This window comes from Bos indicus, chromosome 26, assembly GCF_029378745.1.
Source record: "Bos indicus isolate NIAB-ARS_2022 breed Sahiwal x Tharparkar chromosome 26, NIAB-ARS_B.indTharparkar_mat_pri_1.0, whole genome shotgun sequence".
NCBI classification, from domain to species: Eukaryota; Metazoa; Chordata; class Mammalia; order Artiodactyla; family Bovidae; genus Bos; species Bos indicus.
Genome location: NC_091785.1, coordinates 33700967 through 33728825, shown reverse-complemented (window position 1 = coordinate 33728825; position 27859 = coordinate 33700967). Strand labels below are relative to the sequence as shown.

The 27859-nt window shown below is 42.4% G+C and overlaps 1 protein-coding gene across 3 annotated transcripts; it reads right to left on the bottom strand.

Annotated features, from left to right (window-relative positions):
• Window positions 1–717: 717 nt before the first annotated feature.
• PLEKHS1 (pleckstrin homology domain containing S1) lies at window positions 718–27320 on the bottom strand. Of its 3 annotated transcripts, none has more exons than XM_019953190.2 (13): window positions 27088–27320; window positions 24725–24771; window positions 18349–18437; window positions 18131–18237; window positions 17667–17801; window positions 14919–14994; window positions 13733–13846; window positions 11833–11958; window positions 8780–8892; window positions 8076–8282; window positions 7274–7375; window positions 5493–5628; window positions 718–2584 (listed from the first exon to the last, which is right to left on the bottom strand). In XM_019953190.2, the coding sequence occupies exons 2-13, from the start codon at window positions 24750–24752 to the stop codon at window positions 2405–2407; spliced, it is 1413 nt and encodes a 470-aa protein (XP_019808749.2). In that variant the 5' UTR covers window positions 24753–24771; window positions 27088–27320; the 3' UTR covers window positions 718–2404. The 3 variants fall into 3 exon arrangements, with proteins under 3 accessions (XP_019808749.2, XP_019808750.2, XP_070636971.1); XM_019953191.2 differs by having other exon boundaries at window positions 13733–13843; window positions 27088–27319; XM_070780870.1 differs by lacking the exon at window positions 27088–27320 and adding an exon at window positions 24962–24980.
• Between the last annotated feature and the right edge of the window lie 539 nt (window positions 27321–27859).

Below are 27859 nucleotides of genomic sequence, written 5' to 3'. Positions count from 1 at the left end.
CAGAAGAAGGACTTCTGGGCTTCAAAGCAGTGTGTACACCCCTACTGTTGATTCCCAGACAGTTTCACCTTGATGGCTTTTTAATTCCTTCAATAAGATGGCTTGATTTCTACTTATAAAGGTTTAATACATAAATATATTTAAATACACATATTATTTATTTACTACACCTGTATTTATTTTTCATTATAAACATGACATATGCTCACAGTAAAAAAGAGAGCAATTCAAACATTACAGAAATGCCTCCCCCCGAAGGCCAACTGTGATCATACTTCTCGGAGATGATTCTTATTGACAATTAGATGTATGTTCTTCTAAGAAGACCAAAAAAAAAAAAAAGATTGTCTGAGCAGCAGTGGCAGGGCTAATCCTTACTAAGTGCTCACTCCCCGTCAGGCAATGTGTCAGGTGATGTATGCAGACCGTCCATTTCAACCTCACAGCAACCCCCACGAGGCAAGAATTTCTTTCCCTAATTAGGGTTGGGGAAATTTTATACACACCAACCCCAGCCATTTTTGTAAAAGTGTGATGACGCTCCACTTACTGTACTGCAACCTGCTCCTTTCTTTCTTAAGGCATCGTGAGCATCTTTCCTAATCATGAATGTGAAGCTTCGAACATCCACAGAGTGATCACTTACATGAAGTCATTATAATTAAGCAATTCCCAAAGGATTTCTGTTGTGTTGTAACAAACAATGCTACTGTGAACAACTTTTTAACGGATATCTTTGTGTATTTGTGTGACTATTTCCATAGGATAAATTTCTAGAAGTGGAAACAGTAGGTCAATATACACATATCAAATTATTATACAGTACACCTTAAACCAATACAATGTTATATGTCCACTACATCTCAGTAAAACTAGAAAAAATGTAGAGTCTTAATTCCAATAGAGCTTTACAAAAATAGAGAAAGAAACAGATCCAATAGGGCATATGAATAAAAATTTTAATACTTTTCTGTACAATCTAGATGACAGAAAATAAACTGTCTTTGAGTGTCTCATCTATATGCTGGAAGTGCTAGTTGCTCAGTTGTGTCTGACTCTTTGGGACCTCATGGACAGCAGCCCACCAGGCTCCTCTTCCATGGGATTCTCCAGGCAAGAATACTGGAATGGGTTGCCATTCCCTTCTCCAGGGGATCCTCCCAACCCAGGAATCAAACCCGGGTCTCCCGAATTGCAGGCAGATTCTTTACTGTCTGAGCCACCAGCGCTTTCTATCCATACGCAGAAGGCCTTTTCAAATCTAAATCCCAATCCAAAGAGAGGATCAGGACATCTGCCATATCTGCTTTTAGATTCTTGCTTCTGCCCCTAAATAGCTATGAAACCAGGAGCCACAAAAAAATACATCAGTAAACATCAGAGGCCTTATTTCTTCCTGTGTAAAATGGCAACCCAGTACCATCTATTTTCCAAAGCCCTCTTTTGCTCTACCATTCCTTGCTTTGATTCATCCTTTTTAGTCCTCTGAATTTGTTTTCTTATTTATGAGAAAAAAATACTTCCCACCTTTCAGGATCAGTGAGTTTAATGCATCAATTACTTGCGTGTGTGCTAAGTCACTTCAGTCATGTCTGACTCTTTGAGACCCTATAAACTGTACCCCGCTAGGCTCCTCTGTCCATGAGATTCTCCACGCAAGAATACTGGAGTGAGTTGCCATGCCCTCCTCTAGGGAATCTTGCTGACCCAGGGATTGAACTCGAGTCTCTTATGTCTCCTGCATTGGCAGGTGGGTTCTTGACCACTAACACCACCTAGGAAGCCCATCAATTAGTTTAGACTCTTCAAACTTTCAAGTGCTACGCAGTTCTCTTGGTACTGGTAGAACAAGCAAACTTGCTGGATATAACCTTCAAACTGCTTTGACTTCTAAAATTCTTCCTGAGTCTTTAAGGAAACAAGAGGATCATGGAATCCAAGAGGCCACTGATGTCTCAACATTCTGGACATGATGAGTAACAGGAGGTGTTTGGGAAGGCCGATACGGTATCACATCTCCCTGGGGAATCTTGGCTTCCCGGAATGAGTATTTCCAACTGTCCATTCCCTAACAAAGAAGAGATTGTGTGGACCATGACCTCACAGAACACACAGCGCATTTTAGATGAGAAACTTACCCACTCTCTGTCCGTGGTGTTTGGGACAAAGTCTAAGATAATAAGGCCTCGCATGCTCACTGGGTTCCATAGACGTTATTCCCTTTGGACCTCTCCAGCATCCCTGATGCTAAAGCCAGGGAGGGGAGGGTTGTTCCATTGTTACGATGCAGATGGAGAAATTCAGAGAGGTGTGCTGGCTGCCTGGTGTCACACAGAGATGAGGGCCAGAGACCAGCACAGAGTCCAAAGCCCGTCCTGGCTTGGTGGAGGTGGGCCCCAGCACGCTACTCTCCAGATCTTTTCCGCTGACCCCTTTTAATGGCTCGAGTCCTTTTCAGCGTACTCTCCAGTACAGATGTAACCAGTTGAGAAGGTTTAACACCTTGGTCTTGTAAGGAGCACGTACAGGCTATTGTGTGAAATTTCTCTGAATTTGGGATACGACCGATGGTGAGTTTTACTTTCTAAAACACAAGAGAGAAGAACATTAAATGGCTAAAGATTATCCTTAGGACTGTTGATTCTCAATTTCAGTCTGTCCTCATTCACACCCTGTGAAGCTGGTTTTGAAGAAAATCTGGGCAGGAAAAAGCCAGGATGACCTTATATATTCAGGGGGAAGATGGGTTTTTATTCTCTGGCCTCCACTGGCCTGAGACTTCAGGGCAGATTCCAGAGTACACTGGGGTTTCCTGGGTGGTGCTAGTGGTAAAGAATCTGCCTGCCAATGCAGGAGATGCAAGAGATGCGTGTTCGATCCCTGGGTCGGGAAGATGCCCTGGAGGAGGAAAATGGCAACCCATTACAGTATTATTGCCTGAAAAATTCCATCCACAAGAGGAGCCTGGTGGCTACAGTCCATGGGCTCGCAAAGGGTCAGACATGACTGAGCAACTGAACACGCACACACAATCAGAATACATTAATCCTGTCCAGAAAGGCCTATTTGTACCAAGAATTAAAAAGCCTCTTGAAACCGGAGCACTAGACAGGACCAGACTCTGACAAAATTGAGAGGAAACTGAAGCTCTCTCTGTTTTTCCTGCAATCTAGCATCTCCTCCCCTTCTACACTCACATTCTCTCCCCTCCCCAACCCCAGCCCCTGCTCACCCCAAATTCCTATTTCCATCAACTTCATGTCTCAAGGATGGAATATGCGTCTGCTTGGTTCAACTATTCTAAGACATTATCAGTCTTTGACTACCCTCTCTAGGCTCCCCTTGTGGTCCAGAGGGTAAAGAATCTGCCTGCCAATGGAGGAGACCCAGATTTGATCCCTGTTGGGAAGATCCCCTGGAGAAGGGAATGGCTACCCACTCCAGTATTTTTGCCTGGAGATTTCCAAGGACAGAGGAGCCTGGTGGGCTACAGTCCATGGGGCTCCAAAGAGTTAGACACTACTGAGAGACTAACACACACACACACACACACACACACACACACACTTTTGGTTCCACATTTCCCCTCTTCCAACATTATTTTCCTTCCAGGGACCAGCTATTTGAATTTTTAAAAGGACCAGGTATTCATTTTTAACATAAAGGAATAGATCAAGAATGGTGGGGTAAGCAAGTTGGGGGATTTTTTGACCTTCCAATAATCATGTCAGTGAACACCCCGTATTTCTCAATAGCACACAGGAGAAAGTGAAGAGGCAGAAAGGGCCCAAAACAAACGTTGTCCGCCACTCTCTGCAAGTGAGTGCACAGTGTAGAAGGCAGTCTTGATAAACTGCAGTCAGCGATGCCCAGGTGGAGTTCCTGGATCTGCTCCCAGGAAAAAACCCTTTTCTTGGCTTCAGAGTTGATGCCTGGGTCTCTGGATCAGAGTGTTGTTTGGTAACTTTCAGAAGATTATATTAAACATGTGGCCTCAGTGTGGGTTTTTGGCAGAGGAAATATATCACAGTTACTAGATTGTTGAGCTGGACTCCTGAAAGCTCCCTCTTTTTCCACCACACAAACTCCTATCCTAGGCTTCAAAACCCAAGCCAAGCATCCTTTTCTCTGAGACACCTTTCTGGCCTCCCTCAAATAGATTAACTTCATTTTTCCTCTGTGATCCCATGGCCCTCTGCTCATATCTCAAGGCACACACTGTACCTGTAACATATCTGTTTTATCCACTAATCTGCAAGCTCTTTAAACTCAAAGATCATTTTTGTAGCTCTAGGACCTAGCAGAGAATCCAGCATACAATAGATGTTTGATAAATGGCGAGTGAGCAAATGAATAAAGGAATGAATGAGTCCTTGCTCTAAAACTATTTATGTATCGTAAAGAACTCACTCATTCTTCCTAAGTTTCCCCATTTAGACAGTAGGGGCAGAACAATTTGTCTAACCAACCAGGTTATTGTGTGATGTAGATGAGATAAGACATATTTAATCATAAACTCTCAGAGCTGGAAGAAATTTGAGAGATCTTCCAATAGAGCAGTTTTTAGAAATTTTAAGCCAAGTCACTATTTCCTCAAGGTAAGATAACAGGAAATTCAAACGTGAAAAAATAATGAAAAATATACCCTACTCTCTCTAGTTGAGGCCCTGAACACTGTCCCTTTCCTCTCCTCTCCTCCTGTCTTTGTCTCAGGGGTCCAAGAAGTACAGTTTGAAAATCAACCCTCTCTCACTTTAGAGAGAAGAAACTCAAATTCACTTGTCAGAGAAGGAAGTGACCTTCCCAAGGTCATGTGGCTCATCAGAAATAAAATAAGACCAGGAAAGGGATAACGACTCTGGGACTTACAAACAGGCAGAAACATGACGAGCCTTTTAAGGACATGTGTACATGTGACCCCATGGACTGTAGTCCGCCAGGCTCTTCTATCCCATGGTATTTTCCAGACAAGAACACTGGAGAGGGTTGTCATTTCCTACTCCAGGGGATCATCCCGATCCAGGGCTTGAACCTGCGTTTCCTGCATCTCCTGCATTGGCAGGTGGGTTCTTTACCACTAGCGCCACCTGGGAAGCCCAATTAGTCATTATCCCTAATTTCACAGAAGAGAAAATTGAAGCACCATTTGGTTCAAGGAGGTGGGATGTAAAGCCTGTCTGATATCTCTGCAAGCTCTTTTTTGCCAGGTCATGCTGAGTCTGAGGTCTTGAACCCAGCTGTTTCAGTCTCCTAGCCCAGGGCTCCCTCCAAATACTACTTTATACAAAAGAATTTTAAAAGGGTCCTAAAATAACATTCTTGTTATTTAGATGTATAGTATGAAGTGTTATTTACACTTCTGATTCTCTCATTTACATTCGGCGGCTGAGGACTGAAACATCTCATTTGTCTTCGGAGTATTGTTCAGATGCCAACCAAGGCCTTGCTCTTGTTCTTTCTTGCCCTGCCCGGAGCCAATCAGCAACACTCACCTCCCTCCGGATGGACCGGCTGAGAAACAAGGAGACCTCCTCCAGGCTCTGGGGCTTCAGGTCATTCACGGCCAAAAGGTGATCTCCATGGAAAAATAAGCATCCCAGGCGTGGGGGGGCATCCCACTGAGCCACACTGCAATGAGGGTACAGCATCCAACACAAGTGTGAGACGGCGCCCGCTGGGAATGCCAGGCACAGATGGGGGCACAGATTGGGCTCCTCACTCTAGTCTATTCTACCACTACTGTTACTAATTTCTTTAGCTGCGTTTCACCATATCTGAAACAATCAAACTCCTTTTACTATTTGGAATATTTTTTCCTCTATCATTACTCTACCAGCCTGAACCTTCTTCCAAAGTCCTATTCCAAAGTATGCTACCTCTACAAAGCCCTCGTCACACTTCCTTTAGCTTAATTAATCTCTCCTGCCTCTGGATTTGGAGAAGGCAATGGCACCCCACTCCAGTACTCTTGCCTGGAAAATCCCATGGACGGAGGAGCCTGGTAGGCTGCAGTCCGTGGGGTCGCTAAGAGTCGGACACGACTGAAAGACTTCACTTTCACTTTTCACTTTCTCCTGCATTGGAGAAGGAAATGGCAACCCACTCCAGTGTTCTTGCCTGGAGAATCCCAGGGACAGGGGAGCCGGGTGGGCTGCCGTCTATGGGGTCGCACAGAGTCGGACATGACTGAAGCGACTTAGCAGCAGCAGCAGCCTCTGGGTTTCTATTGTATTGTGTGAGCCCCTCACTTATTGTATATTTAAATAAAATGTGATTTTATATTTACTTGTTTATGTAGCTGTCTTTTCCACCAGGCTTTGAGACCCTAGGCATGTGGTACCACCGTTAAAATATTTTTATAATCCTATAAACAGAAGATGCTAAGTATTTATTGAAAGTGGGTACATAATGATTACACAATGAATGGCCAATGAACACATAAATGAATTAACAGATGAGCAAGCTCAGACACAGAGAAGTCTATAGTTCCTGTCAAATACTGTGTTGAGCCCTGGATTGTGGGAAGTCTGGAAAAATGGCAAGCTATGGTTCCTTCCCTCTAATAAAATTATAAGACAGTTGACATGTGATGTTTACATTAGCAAGCTTTTTTCTCTTATAAAACTCATCTTCCGTCAAAATGAGTTACAAAGTCTTAAAAAGAATATAGAGTCAAATAAACAGTGGTCATTCTAAGGAAATTCTCTGCCACACAGGCTTCTGTGTCTGAGTTTCCTGACCAGCAGGTGTTTAGCTGATGTCTGGACATCTTCTACCCGGGCATGCTGTTTTCTTTTAGATCTTAGATTCTTGTTGACCTCAGTAACTTCATTCATTCATAAAATAATCACTGATCATTGATTGGCAATGATTTCCTTGGACCATACATATCCCTGCCGACTTCAAAACAGCAGAAATTTACCGTTTCCTGGAACTTTGGGTCCTTCTATACCCACCTACCCTCAGCTGACTCTCCTATACAGCGATATTCTCAAAGACCCTTTGTGACAACTGCATGGAGGAAGGCATGGCAACCCACTCCAGTATTTTTGCCTGGAGAACCCCATGGACGGACGAGCCTGGCAGGCAATAGTCCATAGGTTTGCACAGAGTTGGGCATGACTGAAGGGAATCTGCATGCTTGCATGACAACAACGACACAAGTCCAAGTTCTCCAGTCAGTTTTGCCACATACAGTACTTCAAGATATAATTCTTGCTTTCATATCATCCAACCCCATTTATAATCAATAACCCTCAAATCTCCTACCTACCATATCCGTCCTGCAGCTTCTTTGAGAACAAGATAAGTTTTGATGTCAGGAAGAGAAAGGAACACGTTCAGTTTCTGCACTTGGCTTTCATCTGGGATATTACTGTAAAATAAGATGTTTGCAAAAATCAGGCAGCTATCACAGGCTCTGATCTACACTTTCCGAGTGGACTTTGGGCTCTGACACCTGAGAGGGTATTGTCCAGTTAAAGATTATCTAAAACATTTGGAGAAGAACATAGATTTAAGTTCCGCATCAATGCCTTCCCTCATCCCTCCTGGAATGGGTTCATGACGGTAGACAATGAAAAAGAAGTAAAAATTGGACTAAATTCATTATGTATCACATCAGATTGCACATTTCTCCACTGAAGGAGACACCAGAAAGAGTTAAAATTGAGAGCAATCTCATCAAATTGTTCTTGGCATCATTTAAAACCTAACTGATCTCCCCTCCTAGTCTATAACCAAACCTGACATGGCTTACATGCCCATAATTTTAATAGTAAAATCTGGGTGATGTGCTAACCTGATCAGAATGATCCAAAATTCCAGAATCTGAAAAACCAGCTAACAGAGAATTTTTAAAAAGTATTTGAAATCACCACCCACAGCCCAGGGACCACTGTATTCCCAGCTCTGGTACGTACTGTCCTTAGCCACCACTTCAGTGACAAGGCCAAGGTCAGATTCTTGGCCAAGTTGGAGATTTTTAGGAACTGCTTGAAAATGTGAATTCTGAGTACAAAAGGAAGTTTGCCTTCCTCTATGGGCCCATAAAGTTTTAGAAATGAAGACTTTACTTGATTAATATGGACAATTGCACAACAGTTAGTGAGGCCGACTGCGTTGCGTCATTCGTGGTCTGTGCTTCGGAATTGTCAGGTGGAAGATAAACGTGAGTTCCTGAGGCTTGTTCTTGCTGATGAAGCTCCCCATTCTGGATCTCTGCCAGGGGCTGAAATTCCTCTTTGCCATCAACAGACTCAAGGGACAGCTCTTTGAGAAGACTAGAGCATAAGAAGTTAACACAAAAGTTTTCTCAGCATGTCTGTCTACAACTTTCCACGGTGTGCGAATCAGATTTAAGTAGCTAAAGCCGTGTAAAAATTAACAGTGTTTGAAGTATATCCAACCAGCAGAATCCCAACCACAGTCAGAATTAAATCCAATAGAATTCCCTTCTAAAAATGGATATGGAATCAAAATAGCTCTTTACATTGGGACAGTTTGGAGACAGAAGTCAGAGTGTGAGAGATGTGAATGCAAAATAGGAAAGAACTGCCCCACAAGACAGAAAATGTCCCAAGGATGTCACTAAGCATGTTTTCTATAGGTAGGGAAACCATTCTCACTTTTTCTTGTTTTGAGATGAATAATATGCTGAATTTGGTCTATAGTAACGCATCTGTATTATTATATCAGCCCTTGAAATGAACTGACAGCAATTGTCATTGAATAGTACATTAGCTAAGAGCAAATTTTAGAGTATGGCAGTTTTACTTACCAGGATTTCATTGACAAGTAATGACACTCAGCTGTCTTGGAGACCTTGTCTGGACTATGAGGTCCAATGGGGTCCGTGAGTTCACCAGAATCATTGGGAGCAATATTACCCAACTATAGAAAAGAGGCAGAGATGTAAGGACGCAAGTCTACCAATAAGCCTGGTACCTTGTGCTGCCTCCTGATGGCTTTGGTCCCTGAAACTGTAAGTACGTCTACCATCGAATGAACAGTGGTGCTTGTTCTGGGAGAACAAACCAGTAAAGTTTCTGCAGACTCAGAGTTCGTTTTCTTCTCTTGGGTTCCCCACGCTCCTGATACAGGTGCATACTGGACTCAATTGCTATTTATTTTTTCGTTTCATCATTAGGCAGTTAATGACATGAACTCTTTTTCTCCCAACCAGTGCTATTATAGAATAATATCACCTGGGCCAAAGGCTCTGACACACGCAGGGCTGGCCTCTCTCTGTAGAGAGCAGGCTACTGTGCTCACAGGCAGGCAAATTGCTTCAAGGGGCTGTGAAGGTCCTAGAAAATACTGCCCTCTGGGGGCTCCCCACCAAGGTGGTCAGAACTGAGTCATTTGGGACAATGGTTTCTCAAAATTCCCTGAGGGCTTTCGATGGCCTACCTAAAAAATCATCAACCATTATTACAACACTTCATTCCAGACAAGCCAGTCTTCCCACTGTGCCCCTTATCCATTTCATGCCATTTTCTTTGCCTGGAATGCCCCCTTTCCCCTCTGTCTGTGTGCATGCTAATTGCTTCCATCTCTTTGAGACCCTGTGGACCTCAGCCTGCCAGGCTCCTCTGTCCATGGGATTCTATGGGCAAGAAAACTGGCTTCCAGGGGATCCTCCCAACCCAGGAATCAAACCCGAGTCTCTTATATCTCCTGTATTAGCAGGCAGATTCTTTACCACTAGGTCCACCTGGGAAGCCCTCCCTTCTGTCTAATGATGCTGTATTCAGGCCTGGCCTGAGGTCTTTCTGATCACATTAGCCACTGCCAACCTTTCCCTTCTCTGAACTTCTTTAGCACAGTTGTTACACTTAATTTTTGTAACCGTCTTCCAGTTTTTTTTTTTTAAGATTACTTTTTTGAGATGGACTATTTTTAAAGTCTTTAGTGAATTTGTTACAATATTGTTTCTGTTTTATGTTTTGGTTTTTTGGGCGCAAGGCACATGCGATCCTAGCTCCCGATCAGGGCTAGAACCCACACTCCCTTCACTGGAAGGCGAAGTCTTAACCACTGGACTGCCAGGGAAGTCACCAGCTTAGTTTTATTTGCCTTACTAGACTTTGCATCTCATAAAGTACCTAGAAAATGCCAGACATTATAGCTTAGTGTTCATATCACCTGACCGGTTGGTTCGACTGTCATGAAAAGACTGGTTGTCGTCACTGTGTCCCAAAGAGCTCAGCTGTGAAAAAACCTGGGGTAAAGCAGGGTCCTGGGGTCACATGCTGTGCGCTGTGTTCTGGTTGGCTGTTGATAATGCACCACTGCATGCTAAAGGCACAGAGAATTCTACACGAAAGAAGCTTGTGTAAATTACTTTGATTTACTGTTTCTAGAACGTACTTGACCTCAGAATGCTTCCTTCATATGAACACATGTCATCATCTTGCAGAAACACCACTCCCCCTGGTTTGAGAACTGCTGCCCCCTCCCCCCAATTCTGTCTTCCTACCTTCCATTTCCATTCTCTTCTCTCCACTGTCCACCTTGAATATAGCTCTTAGGTTAATAGTGAGTGCTCAGTCGTGTCTGACTCTTTACGACCCCAGGGACTGTAGCCTTCCAGCCTCCTCTATCCATGGAATTTTCCAGGCAAGAATACTGGAGTGGGTTGCCATTTCCTACTCCAGGGGATCATCCGAACCCAGGGGTTGAACCTGTGTCTCCTGCATTGGCAGGTGGATTCTTTACCGCTGAGCCACCTGTGAAGCCCAGGGTTAGCAGTCCTAGAAGATAATTTGGTTTTGCTCTTTCCTGATTGAGAAGCTGCTACTGCCCCCTGTGTTGCCTGTAGCATGAAGTCAACTTGGCATTCATAATCCGTCATGGTCTGACTGAGTCTTTTTACTGCTTTTTGTGTGTTTTCCCCCAATAGGTCACTTGTTAGTGTTAGGTTAGGGCTAAGCTAAACTATTCATCACACCCATATCAAATGCTATTTTGTATCTTGAAGCTTTCCCTGACTCCAGTGGAGACAGAAAACCTATTTTTTTTTTTCCTAGTGCCTCCAGGGCTCTTTTTTTTTAAAAAATAATATTGACATATATTTATGTCAGCTTTATTGACATATAGCTGATTTGCAATGTTATGTTAATTTCTACTGCACAGCAAAGTGATTCAGTTATATATTATATAAATACATTCTTTTTCATATTCTTTACCTTTATGGCTTATCACGGGTTATTGAATACTGTCTCCTGTGCTATACTACAGGGCCTTGCTGTTTGCTTCCAGAGCTCTTTGACCACACCTCTGCTGGAGCATCGACCTGTAAGACTGGTAAGACTGTGAGCTCGGCGGGGGAAGGGGGGCAGGCATGATGTCAGGTCCTTCCTGGCAGCCACCACGCCTAGCACAGGCCAGGATTAACACACAGAAGGCTCTCAGTAGGGGCTTCCGAATGATCAATATGCTGATTGGCACATACCGCACAGTTTCTCACCCAAGAATATTGGGTCTGTTCATATTTATTGTTTCTATCCAGAAATACTCCTCAGGTCAACCCCTCAAGTCTAAATTTCGCCTGGCATATAAGGCCAAATGTCATCTCCATGGAACCTTCCCTGGCCTCTGTCTGAAAGTCAGCTCCCCCTGCCTCCCACGCCTCAGGCCCTCTGAGCATTTTATAAGCATCTCTCTTCAGCATGGAGACTTTTCTGTCGTGTGTCCTGGTTAGCTTCTATCAAAGTGTCAACACTGTGAGCGCGTCACCTGTGTCTGCTTCGGAACCTAGTCTGAGTGCCTGGTAGGGGCTCAGTAAATATTTGTAGAAGGAATAAATGACTGATGGGTGGGAGAGGTTACCTCTAAAAGAATGCTCCGAGGACTAATATAATGGCTGTCTTCTTCTGAATCTTCAGAGATTTCTGATGAGAAGTCATGCGATAGGCGAGCTTCTCTGAGTCCTGGAGACTGTTCTTTCACTAAACGCTGAATCAAGAGATCAAGACAGAATGAATGCTTTTTCTTTTTCTTTGCAACAGACAGAATTAAGCCACATATTTTCTGGAAAAGGCATAATAGAGTAACTGGGTTGGGAACACCTGAGGATCTTCCAGGGTTATATCCAGAAGCCCATATGACTTAAACCTGCTTTCTATCACCACTGATAGAAAATTATAAGCGCATCTTTCAGGCTTTTCTCTACTATTGGGTCCTGGAACTCAGAACAAGTGATTCTCTCTGGTGCGTGGTGTTCTAAGTCACTAAGCTCTGCCGCAGAATCCTCACTCTCATCTTTTCCTGCTTTTCAGTGCCATCTGAGAAGGTAAGCAGCCTAGAGGCAAGACACTGCGTCTTTTCACTTTCTGCCCAATATTCCTCTTCTGTGTTCGGCTTCTATACCTCTATTGTTTCCAATGCAATTTTTTAGCTTTGATCTTGTGATAGTATGAATTATAAGCCTTCAAGGTGATCTAGGTTCCACCAATTATTGCTTCCCTCCCTCATAGATACAGAACATTCTGCAAAGTAGCTGCTTTGCGTGGCAGAAAAATTGTTGTAATTCAGTTCTTTCAAGAACAATGCCTTAGAGCAAGAGCGGGGGAGGTGGGTTTGAAAAAAAACCCTGAATGTTCTCTAGGAAGTCCTTGAAAGAAAGTGACTTTTTTTTAAAAGATGTATTTAAGTTGTGTCCATTTTTCTAGCTCCAAGCTCATGGAGCCAGGCCATGCTGAATTGAGGATGAGGAAGGGTTCCCATTCTATTTTGGAAACAACAACCACAACAGCTCCCAACAATGTAGGTGGTACCCTTAACGGGAACTGATTGGAACACACCGCAAAACAGACAAAATGACCAATAACATTATCTTTAGAGAGAAGGGTATGGACGTTGAAAAGCAGGAGGGCAAGAGGCATTTATAGAAAAGAGTTATCCTTCTCAGTCTTTATTCCTATCACCCTTATGACAAATCCCAAGTGAAGTATTTGGCTTGGTGCATTTGATATGCTACAAAAAGCTTTTAAAATAGTTGGAGAGCTTCCAACTAGATAAAACAGGAGGCTAGGTCCTGTTGAGATGTGCCTGGTACCCAGGGGAAAAAAAGGGGAAAAAAAAGAGAATGCCAATGGTAACATCTCTAAGGCACAAAATAGCATCCATGGCAGAAGAAAACAACATTCAGCCTGTTTGTTAATAATATCCAAAACTAGGAAGCCTGCAAATCTAAGAAAGCTGAGGCATAATTACAAATCACTTTCAAGGGGCAGATGTAGTATAATTTTTTCCTCAAGTGGATTTCATTAGAAATGAAGTTGAAGTCACACACACACACACACACACACAGAAGTAAGACTGATTTGGGTGAATACACGAAATTAATAAGAATCTGATTTTGCCTCAAGAGTACAAATGGTCAAGTGGTGTTTGGGGAATTTTTTTTTAGAAGTAATCTTTGCCCTGTGAAAGGAAAGAGGAGGTTGCCAGCCAGGCTTTTGTTTAGCTGAAGGATCTCCATCCAATGCGGATACGTACCTGGATGTGTATCAAGGAGCATCCAAAATGAAAGAATACATTTAGAGGTAGGCAGGGCATGCAGTGAGGCTTATCATGGTAGGTGGAACAGACTAAATAAAGGATAGATCCTAGGACCAAAAATCATTCATGATGGGTTAGGCTTTGAGGAAGATGTCAAATACAATTGACTTCTGAATCAGCTAGCTCCAGGCATGGTGTCCTAACAAAGAGGGGTAAGTCTGATTACCATGTCTGGAAGACTGTTTCTTGCTATGGTGGCGCTGACAGCCTCTGGCATGCGGAAAGGTCCAAGGAGAGGGTCTGAAGAGGGCCTTTTATCACCTGATGAGAGTTTCTCCTGCTTATGAAAAAGGAATATTGGAATCAGGGCACAATTGATCCCTGGTCTAGAATGAAGCAACCGCCTGGTCTTGGGGTCTTTGCTCCCAGTCTTTGACCGCTAGCATTTATACTGCTGGTCAGCCTGCTCCCATTAAGATTAAAGCTGATCTTGTCCCTCTCCTGTTTCCAGACCCTTGAGGACTTCCAGCCTGGCCTTCAGAGATGCTCTGAGTTTCCCTGTCTTTTCAACCCTATATCCCTCTGTACCCTTCTCTCTAATCATCTGAGTTCTTACAGACACACCCTTGCTTTCCCTTTCTCCTTGGCCTCTGCTTTTGTTGTAAGCATAGGACAACCTAGAAACCATGTCAAAATGGTACCTAGAGGCCAGTTTCATTAATAAAGGTCTGTCTTAAGAAAAGCGAAGTGAGAAGTGAAAGTCGCTCAGTCGTGTCCAACTCTTTGAGACCCCATGGACTGTATAGTCCAGGCCAGAATACTGGAGTGAGTAGCCTTTCCCTTCTTCAGGGGATCTTCCCCACCCAGGGATTGAACCCAGGTCTCCCACATTGCAGGTGTATTCTTTACCAGCTGAGCCACAAGGGAAGCCTATCATAAGAAAGGACTTAGGTAAATTTAGCAAAGGTTCTTATGAAGCAAGTAAGCAACTTAAAATTACTAGCATTTACATCAGAGAAACATTCTATTGAAAATACAAGACAGGTGAAATGCATTTCTATAGAAACCACCCTGAACTTAGTCATTCCAAAGGTAGCTGTTATGTACTTTGAATAACAATGATGAAAAATACTGTAGTTTCAGCTACTATTAAAAAAATGCCACAGCTAAAATTTACCCCTCCTACTCCAGTAATGAAAATCTCAAGTGTCTATATTTTAGCTTTCTTGTAAAACACAAAAGAATTTTTTTCTATTGCTAATCATAAAAATTACAAGGATGTACATTCTCTCACTTATTTATTCCTTGTGAATGCCAGTTGCCAAGCGGGGGGGGAAAAAGCTTGCATTGTTCCCTTGGGAAAGAGGGCTGTGTTCAGGGGCTCTGCGATTTTATTAGTGATATGGAGTCACCTCTGTATTCTGGTGCGCTGCTTTTATATCCTGGCAGAGTGATGACAAGAAGGAGACCCAGTCTTTAATCTTCTCCCTGTTGAAAGAAATAAACTTTCAGCTGGCATGTGGCACCAGTGGTGCCTGCACTCCCTCTGAACCAGAGAATGAGTCTTTCATGAACACCGGAACAGGCAGTGGGGGTAGGTACCAGGCAGATAAGGACTTTTCCCCCTCCCCGAGTAGTTTAAATGCCCATCCCCAGCTCCTCACCACTTCCACACTCACACACTAGAATTAACCCTCATGCCGCCTCTGTGAGGAAAGCTCAGAGAAATGGGAAGAAAAGTGGGAGGTAACAGTATAATCACAGGTTTTGGAGCTTTTGGCTTTGACATGTATTTCTTTTGTGTTCTTAAGCGGCCCCTTAATCTGTCAGTGCCATTTTCTGGAGCTCTCCAGGTGTGCCTCCCGTGAGGGAGTGTGTGTGTTTATGAAGGGCGTGTTTGAACGAATGTGTATCAATCACACCTCCTTTTCTGTTGACTCTCAGGACGGTTGAAAAGAAAGCTTTTCGCCTTGGGGTTGATCTACAGCAGCTCAAGTTTCTTCATACTCTGGCTTGAGCGTTCGCTGCCTCCTCCGTACTTCTTTCTCCCCCAACATTAGCCTCTCTGTCAAGCAGATAATCATCTACAAAGGATCCATTAGGCATCTTTGCCAGCACCAGAAGCCCCTCTTAAAAACTGAAGACTCCTTCAGGGATGAGCACAGCCCCTCCCTAATATATGTAGCTTGCACAGACATTTGTATATTGGGTTCGTGCACATAAAGTGCTTCTGAGGTGATGGTGATTATCATGGGCTGAATTGTGCCCCCTAAATTCATGTGCTGAAATCCCAATCCTCAGTACCTCAGAATGTGACCTTATTTGGAAATCAGGTCGGGTTGCTGTAGATGTAATTAGTGAAGATGAGGTCAGACTGGAGTAGGGCGTCCTAATCCAAGATGACTAGTGTTCTTATAAAAAGGAGAAATTTGGACCCAGAGATGTGCACATAGGGAGAACACCATGTAAAAGCTGGAGGTTTGCTGCAGCAAGGCCAAGAAACTACCAGAAGTTAGGAAAGAGGCCTGGAACAGATCTTCTCTAGAACCTCTAGAACTGTCGTGGCCCGTGACACCTCAATTTCAGGCTCCTAGCCTCTAGAACAGTGAGATAACAAATTTCTGTTGTTTTAAGCCACCAGGTTTATGGCACATTGTTATGGTAGCCCTAGGAAATGAATACTGTGATGTGTCAAGGGGCATAATAAAGACTAAAGTCATAATAAAGAATGCCAAGGGGCTTGACTGGTAAAGAGTCTGCCTCCCAATACAGGAGACAGGTTTGATTCCTGGTCTGGGAATATCCCACATGCCACGAAGCAACTAAGCCCATGTGCCAGAACTATGAGTCTGTGCTCTAGAGCCCAGGAACTGCAACTCCTGAAGCCCACGCACCCTAGAGCCCATGCTGTACATGAGAAGCCACTTCGATGAGAAGCCTGCAGACCGAAACTAGAGAAAACTCTGTGCAGCAACGAAGACCCAGCACAGCCTAAACAAGCTGCAATAAAAAGAAAGACCGCCAAGATGGGGTTTAAGGTTGTGGTCATAGGTTTCTTTCTTTTTTTTTTCTTTTTTTTTTTTTTTTTTAAATTTATTCCTTGATTTCTCATGTGTTCCCCATCCTGAACCCTCCTCCGTCCTCCCTCCCCATACCATCCCTCTGGGTCGTCCCAGTGCACCAGCCCCAAGCATCCAGCATCGTGCATTGAACCTGGACTGGCATCTCGTTTCATACATGACATTTCACATGTTTCAATGCCATTCTCCCAAATCTTCCCACCCTCTCCCTCTCCCACAGAGTCCATAAGCCTGTTCTATACATCAGTGTCTCTTTTGCTGTCTCGTATACAGGGTTATCGTTACCATCTTTCTAAATTCCATATATATGCGTTAGTATACTATATTGGTGTTTTTCCTTCTGGCTTACTTCACTCTGTATAATAGGCTCCAGTTTCATCCACCTCATTAGAACTGATTCAAATGTATTCTTTTTAATGGCTGAGTAATACTCCATTGTGTATATGTACCACAGCTTTCTTATCCATTCATCTGCTGATGGACATCTAGGTTGCTTCCATGTCCTGGCTATTATAAACAGTGCTTCGATGAACATTGGGGTACACGTGTCTCTTTCCCTTCTGGTTTCCTCAGTGTGTATGCCCAGCAGTGGGATTGCTGGATCATAAGGCAGTTCTATTTCCAGTTTTTTAAGGAATCTCCACACTGTTCTCCATAGTGGCTGTGCTAGTTTGCATTCCCACCAACAGTGTAAGAGGGTTCCCTTTTCTCCACACCCTCTCCAGCATTTATTATTTGTATTTTGTATTTTATTTTGTATTCCCAGGTGGCACTCGAGGTAAAGAACATCCCTGCCAATGCAGGAGATGAAAGAGACATGGATTAGATCCCTCCTGGGTTGGGAAGATCCCCTGAAGGAGGACATGGCAACCCACTCCAGTATTCTTACCTGGAGAATCCCATGGACAGAGGAGCCTGGCAGGCTACAGTCCGTACCATCGCACAGTGTCAGACACCACTGAGGCCACTTAGTGTGCATGCATGCATAGCTGATTATAAGGCTGTGGCCGCTGGTTTCTATTCAAGGCATATTTATTGTTTTAAAATACAGGAGACACTCCACGTTATCTTACTACTTACCTGTCACTGCCAATGAGGAAGTATTCCCTGTTAGTGGTCTTGATGGACATCACTTCATCAGGGTGACATTTAAACATCTTCTGTACAGACTGCATTTTTTCATGGTTCCTGATGCCAACTTCTACACTGGAATTTCTATTAGATATAAAGTATTAAAACAGATGCAAATACAAAATTAGGAAGAAAACTGACTAATATTTTTCAATTGTTAAGATCCCAACTGAATAAAACTTTAGATCTGTTTGACCAATGCTTTGAAAAGTATCCAATAGTTTTAGAAAATAAGTTTAGATCTGGTTTATCACTGATTAAAAATACTTTGTTCAGCCTAAAACTTAACTGAAAAATTCATATTTCAGTTAGAGTCTTGGTTCCACAAATTAATGTTTGCTAATTCTTTTTCTAATTTGCATGCAACATGTTAGTATTTGTTGTTATCAACATTTTCTTGATTGGATACACACCGGTCAATTTCAATAGAACCTCGATGATGATGGTCTTTGTAATATGAAAGACTAAAGTCCTTTCCTCCACTCTTTGACAGAATGAAAAACCGCTTTTTCCAAGAGGTCTGAAAAATGAAAACACTTTGCATCTCAGTTAAATCTCAGAGGAAGAGAAAGGATTTAAAAAATGCTCATGAGGCTGGTGGGAGGCCTGTTAAATCTTTGTGAATACTTACCGCAGAGAAGAAAAGCTGAGGAGGTGGTGATTTAATAAAGTAATCTTGTTTGCAGACTTCTTTTTCATAATAGAATGTAAATTGTTTGCCTAGTAAAAGAAAGTGAACAGGACTCAGTCTGTTCTCTAAAAATTTCTGAGAAGAACTGATTCAATTGAAAAACACTGTTTACCTCTGGAAAGGTCTTCAAATTATTCAGTTATGGAAAAGAACATCTACCATAGGCCAAGAGAACAAAAACCTCAGGACCACGTGTGTGATTCTTATTCATCCACTGTTAGGACCTTCATTCAGATGACATTTAGAAGCTCTTTAATTCAGCTCACACCTGTCTGGCTCCCCGTCTCTGGAGGAGGCTATTGGCTCTCTGCTGCTGCTGCTGCTAAATCGCTTCAGTCGTGTCCGACTCTGTGCGACCCCATAGAAGGCAGACCACGAGGCTCCCCCGTCCCTGGGATTCTCCAGGCAAGAGCACTGGAGTGGGTTGCCATTTCCTTCTCCAATGCAGGAAAGTGAAAAGTGAAAGTGAAGTCTCTCAGTCGTGTCCGACTCTTAGCGACCCCATGGACTGCAGCCTACCAGGCTCCTCCGTCCATGGAATTTACCAGGCAAGAGTACTAGAGTGGGTTGCCATTGCCTTCTCCGATTGGCTCTCTAGATGTGAACAAAGATTTGTCTCCATTTCTGTTGAAGCACCAGCCACAGCCAGATAATTCTGCCTTGCCCTTTGACTTACCAAACAAAAGCAAAATGACCTGTTATTGAAAATAAGGTGGCAAAGTCGTTAAATAAGAGGTTTCCAAATTGTTAACTACTTCTCGGTAAGGATTGAAATGTAGAGGCAGTTTCGATTTTTCCTATGTTTTTTGAGAATGTCTGCAAGAAATATGAACTACTTTCATTATTTAGAAAAAAATTAATGTTGCTAAAATAGAATTTATTTTGAAAAGAAGACTTTGACTTTGCTTTTACATCCAGGCTAAAATTCTATTTCGTCCATGGGTTTGGTAAAAAATAGCCTTTACTAAAGAATCTGTTTGTGCTTGCCCTCAGTCATGTTCAATTCTTTGCGACCCCATGGACTATAACCCACCAGGCTCCTCTGTCCACGGGATTTTCCATGCATGAATACTGGAGTGGGTTGCCATTTCCTACTTTAGGGGGTCTTTCCAACCCAGGGATCAAATCCATGCCAAATCTGACCAAATTTACACTTTGGACAAAGATGTAGTGATAGGATTTACTCTCCTGTTTAAAATAAGCAAAATATATAAAATAGTGGTTTTCAAGACACTGGTCATAGGCAATAAAAGTCAGTGGACCTTTAAGAGACAGGAAACAAACTAGGTGAGCCCCACAATTTCCTTGATGGAGTTTCCAGCCCACAGCACAGAAAAGGGGAACTGAGGTGGGACCAGGTGGACCCCTGAACTGGGGGAAGAAAGATGAGGGTTCAGGGAGATCAAGGCAGCTAGAGCTCACAAGACAGAGGAAAAAGCTGCATGAGAGAGAATCCCAGAGACATTAATAAGGTCCCCCTCAAGTATTCATAGGACTTGCCTGGTGGCTCAGATGGTAAAGTGTCTGCCTACAACATAGGAGACCTGGGTTTGATCCCTGGGTCGGGAATATTCCCTGCAGAAGGAAATGGCAACCCACTCCAGTACTCTTGCCTAGAAAATCCCATGGACAGAGGAGCCTGGTGCAGGCTACTGTCCGTGGGGTTGCAAAGAGTTGGACAGACTAAGCGACTTCACTTTCAAGTATTCAAGAATATTTATCAGTATACGTGTGTGGGAAAATTACCCAAGGCCAGATAAAGAACCATTAGAAAAAATTAGAGGAAATAGTGCCTAGTGTTCTGGTGGGTCAGAGAAAGTGCTTGTTCGCTCCAGCTAAACTAGCAAAACTGATCATTTATGGAGTTTTGGGAAGAGTACTCAAGAAAGTCGTTCCTCAGTAGTGAGGACTGCTCCAGATCTAGCAAATCAGCAAAGCAAGTCTTAAAAGGATTGAATTGTTTGCAAGAAACTTAACTGCATCCCAGAAAAAATACTCAAGGTTTATTTTTTGTTTGTTTAGTTGCTCAGTTGTGTCTAATATTTTGTGACCCTATGGACTGCAGCACGCCAAGCTTCTCTGTCCTTCACCACCTCCTGGAGCTTGCTCAAACTCATGTCCATTGAGTCAGTGATGCCATTCAACCATCTCATCCTCTGTTGTCCCCTTCTCCTCCTGCCTTCAATCTTTTCAGCAGCAGAGTCTTTTATAATGAGTCCGCTCTTCACATCAGGTGGCCAAAGTATTGGCACTTCAGCTTCAGCATCAGTCCTTGCAATGAATATTTAGGACTGATTACCTTTAGGATTGATTGATTTGATCTCCTTGCAGTCCAAGGGACTCTCAAGAGTCTTCTCCAATACCACAGTTCAAAAACATCAGGTCTTCAGCGCTCAGCTTTTTTTATGCTCCAACGCTCACATCTATAAATGTCTACCAGAAAAACCACAGCTTTGAGTATATGGACCTTTGTTGGCAAAGTCATGACTCTGCTTTTTTAATACATTGTCTAGGTTTGCCATAGCTTTTCTTCCAAGGAGCAAGCGTCTTTTAATTTCATGGCTGCAGTCTCCATCTGCAATGATTTCAAAGTCCAAGAAAATAAAATCTCTCACTGTTTCCATTGTTTCCCCATCTACTTGCCATGAAGTAATGGGACCAGAGGCCATGATCTTGGTTTTTGAATGTTGAGTTTTAAGCCAACTTTTTCACTCTCCTATTTCACTGTCATCAAGAGGCTTTTGAGTTCCTCTTCACTTTCTGCCATAAGGGTGGTGTCATCTGCATATCTGAGGTTATTGATATTTCTCCCGGCAATCTTGATTCCAGCTTGTGTTTCTTCCAGCCCAGCATTTCTCATGATGTACTCTGCATAGAAGTTAAATAAGCAAGGTGACAATATACAGCCTTGACGTACTCCTTTTCCTATTTGGAACCAGTCTGTTGTTCCATGTCCAGTTCTAATTGTTGCTTCCTGACCTGCATACAAATCTCTCAAGAGGCAGGTCAGGTGGTCTGGTATTCCCATCTCTTGAAGAATTTTCCACAGTTTATTGTGATCCACACAGTCAAAGGCTTTGGCATAGTCAATAAAGCAGAAATAGATGTTTTTCTGGAACTTTCTTGCTTTTTCCATGATCCAGTAGATGTTGGCAATTTGGTCTCTGGTTCCTCTGCCTTTTCTAAAACCAGCTTGAACAACTGGAAGTTCACGGTTCACGTACTGCTGAAACCTGGCTTGGAGAATTTTGAGCATTACTTTACTAGCGTGTGAGATGAGTGCAATTGTGCTGTAGTTTGAGCATTCTTTGGCATTGCCTTTCTTTGGGATTGGAAGGAAAACTGACCTTGTCCAGTCCTGTGGCCACTGCTGAGTTTTCCAAATTTGCTGGCACATTGAGTGCAGCACTTTAACAGCATCATCTTTTAGGATTTGAAATAGCTCAGCTGGAATTCCTTCACCTTCACTAGCTTTGTTTGCAGTGATGGTTCCTAAGGCCTACTTGAATTCTCATTCCAGGATGTTTGGCTCTAGCTGAGTGATCACATCATCACATTTATCTGGGTCATTAAGATCTTTTTTTTTTTGTCCCATAGAAATACAAAAATATCCAGTACCCAAAAAGGTAAAATTTGCAAGATCTGGCAACCAATCAAAAGTTACCGGCTATGCAAAGAGGAAGGAAAGCATTATCCATAATGTGGATAATCATCAAGCCATCAAACCAGGCCTAGAACTGACACAGATATGAGAATTAATAGAGGAGTTCATTAAAACCAGCATTATTAATTGCATTTTGCACATTCAAGAAATTAGATATACAGAAGATATAGAAAAGATCCAAAATGAGCTAGAGATGAAAACTACAATGTCTCAGAGAAACAGCAATACCAGATGGGATTAACAGGACTACCAAAACAAACGCAGAGTGAAAAGCAGAAGAAAAAAAAAAAAAAAAACCCAAACATTAAAAAAGCACCAGTGCATTGTGGGACAATTTCAAGTGACCTGACTCAATGGACATAATTTGAGCAAACTTCAGGAGAGTGTGGAGGACCGGGAAACCTGGTGTGCTGTAGTCCATGAGGCTGAAAAGAATCAGACTCAATTTAGCAACTGAATAACAACAACAATTTAAAGTAACTGGAGTCCCTGAAGTAGGGGAGAGAGACAGAAAAAAATATTTGAAGAAATAATGCTGAAAATTTCACAAATTTAAAGAAAACTGTCTCAGAAATCTAAGCAGCTCAGGAACGCCAAACACAAAATATATGAAGAAAACTGATAAGGAACATCATATCAAATTGCTCAAAATCAGTGATAAAGAAAAATCTTAAAAACCATCAGAGGAGGAGAAAAGACATTCATGCATAGAGAAGAAAAAATACAGATATCATTAGATTTCTCATCAGAAACAATGCAAGCAAACAACAATAATAACAAAAACCAGTGGAACAAGGTGCTTGAACTATTGAAAGAAAAATAGGTCATTTTAGAATTTTATATGCAGCAAACATATCTTTCAGAAATGAAGGCAGTTTCAAGACATATTCAGACATGCAAAAGTTGAAAGAATTAGGAGGACTGCTTTATATGTTAAAGGAAATCCTTCAGGTGAAAAAATGACGCCAGATGGAAATATGAATTTATACAAGTGAATGATGAACGCTGAAGTGGTAACGGCAAGGATAAATATGTGGAATATTTTCCTTACTATTTAAAAGATAAAAATTCAATTGACTGTCTAGACAAAAAACTTGATATATGTAACAGTAAAGGTGAATCTCAAAAGAATTAAGTTGAATGAAAGAAACCAAAGAATTCATTCAGTAAAATTCCATTTGTGTAAAGCTCTAGTAAGTGACTTCCCTTTCACTTTCATGCATTGGAGAAGGAAATGGCAACCCACTCCAGTGTTCTTGCCTGGAGAATCCGAGGGACGGCAGAGCCTGGTGGGCTGCCGTCTATGGGGCGGACACGACTGAAGCGACTTGCTGCTGCTAAATCGCTTCAGTCGTGTCCGACTCTGTGCGACACCATAGACGGCAGCCCACTAGGCTCTTCTGTTCCTGGGATTCTCCAGGCAAGAACACTGGAGTAAGTACAAATGAACTTAGAACGACAGAAAGCGGAACTGCGGGGAGCAGGATTGGTTCCTGGAGGAAGGATTATAAAGAGGCACAAGGAGATTACTGGGAGTGATGCAGGTGATTACTCTCTTGCTGTGGTGATTATTTCCAAGTCATATACACACAAACCATTTAAAATATGTGCAGTTGATTGTATGTCAAGTATACTACAATAAAGCTATTTTTCTCAAAATATGAGCAATCCCCAAAGCATATTTGATGATACCTTTTCTGGGCTTGAAATTCTTCAAGGGTTGCCAGGGTCCTACGAGGTCAATTCCTGGCACCAGTCTATTCTCTCCCGTCCTATTTTATAGCCATATTCTCCTTGAACACAACCTGCCTCTAACCTACTTCATTGCTTTTGGTCATACCATCCCTTTCTGCTGAGATGTGCTCTCTTTCCCAATCTCTTTTGAAACTTTGATTGGATCGTTTCGGATCCAGTTCAAATCCCTTTTCATACAACCTCTCTGGATTGCCACAACTATGAGTGTGGCTTTTTTTTTTTTTTTCTTTTTCTTCAAGCTTTACAGCATTTTGCTCTTATCTTTCATAACCTGATCCTGATTGTATGTGCTTATCTTAACTTCCGAATGAAATTACAAGCTCATTGAGAGCAAAGACTCTTACTAATTAGGCTGTGCATCCTTCTGCAATAGGAAGTACTGTAACTTACTAATAATAGGTGCTTTGAATAATTATTCATTAACATTTATTTTTGAATTGAATTGGATAGTTTGATTTCTAAGTTATTTCATCCTAAATCTGACTCTTCTGGCATATGAGCATGAAGCAAGAACATCTGAATGATGCCCCTTAATCTATTGGTAACAGTTTAGGCAGTTTCTGTCCAAATGAGAGTTTCCTGTAAAATTAAGGAAATATTTTCCAGTCTTCTCAGGGATATAGTGTGCTGTTAATATCAATACCATCTCCATAAAATATTTGATCCATAAAAGTTGGAAAATGCCAAAGTTCTAGATAAGTGAACTCTTACAAAATAATTAACCGAATCTAACAGTCTTTGCTACATTCTCCACATCAACAATCATTACCCTAGAATGCCACCCATTATCCTTACTAAAACCATCTTCTGTATCCTGGCTACTTTTATGGTAATTGATCATTATTTCCAATAAAAAATATGGGAGTATGCCCTTCTGAGAATATGCCCCTTGGGTACCTGAACTCTTCTGGGGTTTGCGCTCCATTATGGCTGTCTGTTCTTACCTGCAAAATAGAAGGACTAAGTGTTAGTCCCCAAACAACAGTATGCTTCACTGATAGCCACTCAGTCACCAAGTGGCAGAATGGTGCTCTCGAATGTTGGTGAGATGGGTCATCAGCCCCGCTTCCCATTCTGCCCTTGAGGCTGATAGCAGTCATGGTAACAAGGACCATCCCAGCAGCCTGTGCTCACCACGTGGCAGTTCTGTGGAAGTGTTGCTGGATGACTGAAGGAGCATCTTCCCTGGACTTTCTCCGTTTCTGCCTCTTAAGTGGCTCTGACAAGAGAGCCCCTGGAGACAGAAACACCAAACAATGGAGACAAGAATAGGGCAGAGGGCAGGATGCTATGGACCAAATGCAGCAGATAAAGCATTCCTGGCCAAAAGGAAGCCCAAGATAAGCTCTTCTCTGTGCCAGGAACTCATTTTCTCTAGAGGGAAACCTGAGAGCAAGGACCAGGGCACACCCCTGTCCTTAAACTGCCCCTGCCACCCAAGAGGCCTGTTCCCATGGCTGCCCAACCCTAGGAGCTCAGGCTGATATGATCAAACTGACTCTAGATGTCAAGTCCTTTCCTGCACACATCTGCTGGCAATCCTGTAACTGACTTGAGGCCCTGCAAGTAGAGGGGTCCCACAGGATGAAAGCCCAAGGGGCAGGTGTGATCTTTAAATCAAGAATCAAATTTTCACCTTGAATTCATAGGACTCTCAAATAGGAGGAAGCACCGAACAGGGCAGTGCCAGGGTCATCCCAGTAAATAGGAGGAGGCAAAGGGTCCTTTACTATTGGTTGGCATGAGCTCATTCCTCCTCTCCTGAGTGCTCCCTTTCTCCAGCATAAACACTCATTCCTCCCAGGGTATAAATGATATAAATGACTCACAGAAATGCTGGAAAGACATATATTCATATCACACACACAATTATTCATTAAATAACTCATGGGTGAAGGATGAAAGTATTTGAAAAGCACTTTGTCCCTTACCATCTCTGTGTGCTGCTTGCTGCATGCGTGTGTTCTCAGTCATGTCTGACTCTTTTGCGACCCCATGGACTGTAACCAATCAGGCTCCTCTGTCCATGGAATTTTCCAGGCAAGAATATTGGAGTGGGGTGCCATTTCCTCCTCCAGCGGATCTTCCTGACCCAGGGATCAGACCCACGTCTCTTTCGTATCCTCCATTGGCAGGCTGATTCTTTACCAGCTGAACAACCGGGGAATCCTATATACTATGTACTATATACTATACTCTCCATATATACATACAAACGTAGTATACTATATGTATGTATGTATATTATATGTGTGTAATATGTACATGTTAACCTCTCTACACCTCTGTTTCTTCACCTATAAAATGGAAGTGATAATATCACCACCCTCATAGGATTTGTCAGAATTACTTGAGATAATCTGGCAAGGAGCAGTCAGTAATTTGTAGGTGCTTAACAAGTGCTGCTTGTTAGGTCATGTCCAGGTCAGAGAGTCTATGATTGCTTCATAATGACTGGCATGTATTATGTGTTTAATACATTCCAAGCACTTTTAAGCAAAACCTGTAAAATAGATTTTATATGTTTATCAATGGATTTCATATATATGTATACATATCTGGATTTCATGTAACATATATTGCATATTATATATGCAATTTAATTTCTATTATATCAAATTCAAATTATTTTTATGAAATCCAGTATATGTATACATATATATGAAATCTACTATTACATGCACATGAAAACAAAATCTATTATATAAACTCTGCTTATATAATATAAGCAAAACTTTAATATTATCTATCACATATGAAATCTAATGAGATTCAACATAACATAATAATGAGATACAACAATACTATAAAGTTTTCATTATTCTTACAGGGATACAATATCCATTTTACAGACTAGGAAACTGTTACCAGAGAGATTAAGTAATTTGCTTTTGATCACATAAATAAGAAAAAGCAGAGTCAGAATCATAACTTGAGAGCTGGTGTCCGAACCACTTTTCTCTTCCTTTTATCTGAGAAAAAAAGAATTAAATCTGTTCATAGTTCGGCTTTTATTTCTTGTCATTGCCCCCAAATAAAAAATCTTTTCAGATTTAGCTCTTTGATCTTATTCAGGAGACTTGACCCAGTCTTGTTGCCTAACCTGTTCATTATAATGAAATCTGATGAGTGTAATCCCAAGAGGTCCTATTTCCCTCTGATGGTACAGCCCAAGAAGGTTATAAAGAAAAAGTCACAACAGCCCAGATTGGCGCAGCCTTGAGAACCCAAACTCATCATGTCAAGCAAGCCGTACTTACTAGAAGCCAGGTGGTCGCTAGTGTGTTTCTCAGCAGAGTGCACTGTTCCTGTGTCTCTTGAACTCACCCCTGCTCACTCTGAGCTCTGAGGATTAAGTACAAGCTTTGTTTGAAATGTGAGCCAACGGGAAATTCCCAAACTTCTACCTCTGGGCAGATTTTACTCTTGCCCCAAGCTGAAGGAAGCTGGTGACCCGAGGGAAGTCCTGGGGTTTCATTCTTCTTGTGGTTTGGCAGAGAACTGCCCTTGGCATTCCAGGTATCTAACAACAAAATGAAAGCAAACATGTAAAAATTTCCTGCCAGACTTTGGACCATGATCACAATGGCTGTTATTGAAAACAGTGCCAGCCCAGTCTTGACCTCCTGAGGCGACCACCAGTGAAACAATTCCTTTGCTACCCACCCATCCAAACCCTCCCCAAGCCTCCTGGGGAAGTTAGGAAGGGTTCTTTTATGCCAGATAAAGAAGCAAAAGTCTGGCTTCTCCAACACACTTGCACATGCCAAGGGTCTTCCTGAAGATTTGCTTATATATCCATAATGGAGTGGTCATCAACAGCGTAGCACTGGGCAAGCTGTCTTGAACATCCTGCACAGCCACCAACAACTCTTAAAAATAATGGAGATGCAGAAATAGAGACCAGACTTGTGGCCACCATGGGCAAAGCAGAGAGTGGGATGACTTGAGAGAGTAGCATGGAAACATGTATGTTACCATATGTAAAACAGACAGCAAAAGAATTTGCTGTGTGAAACAGGGAGCTCAACC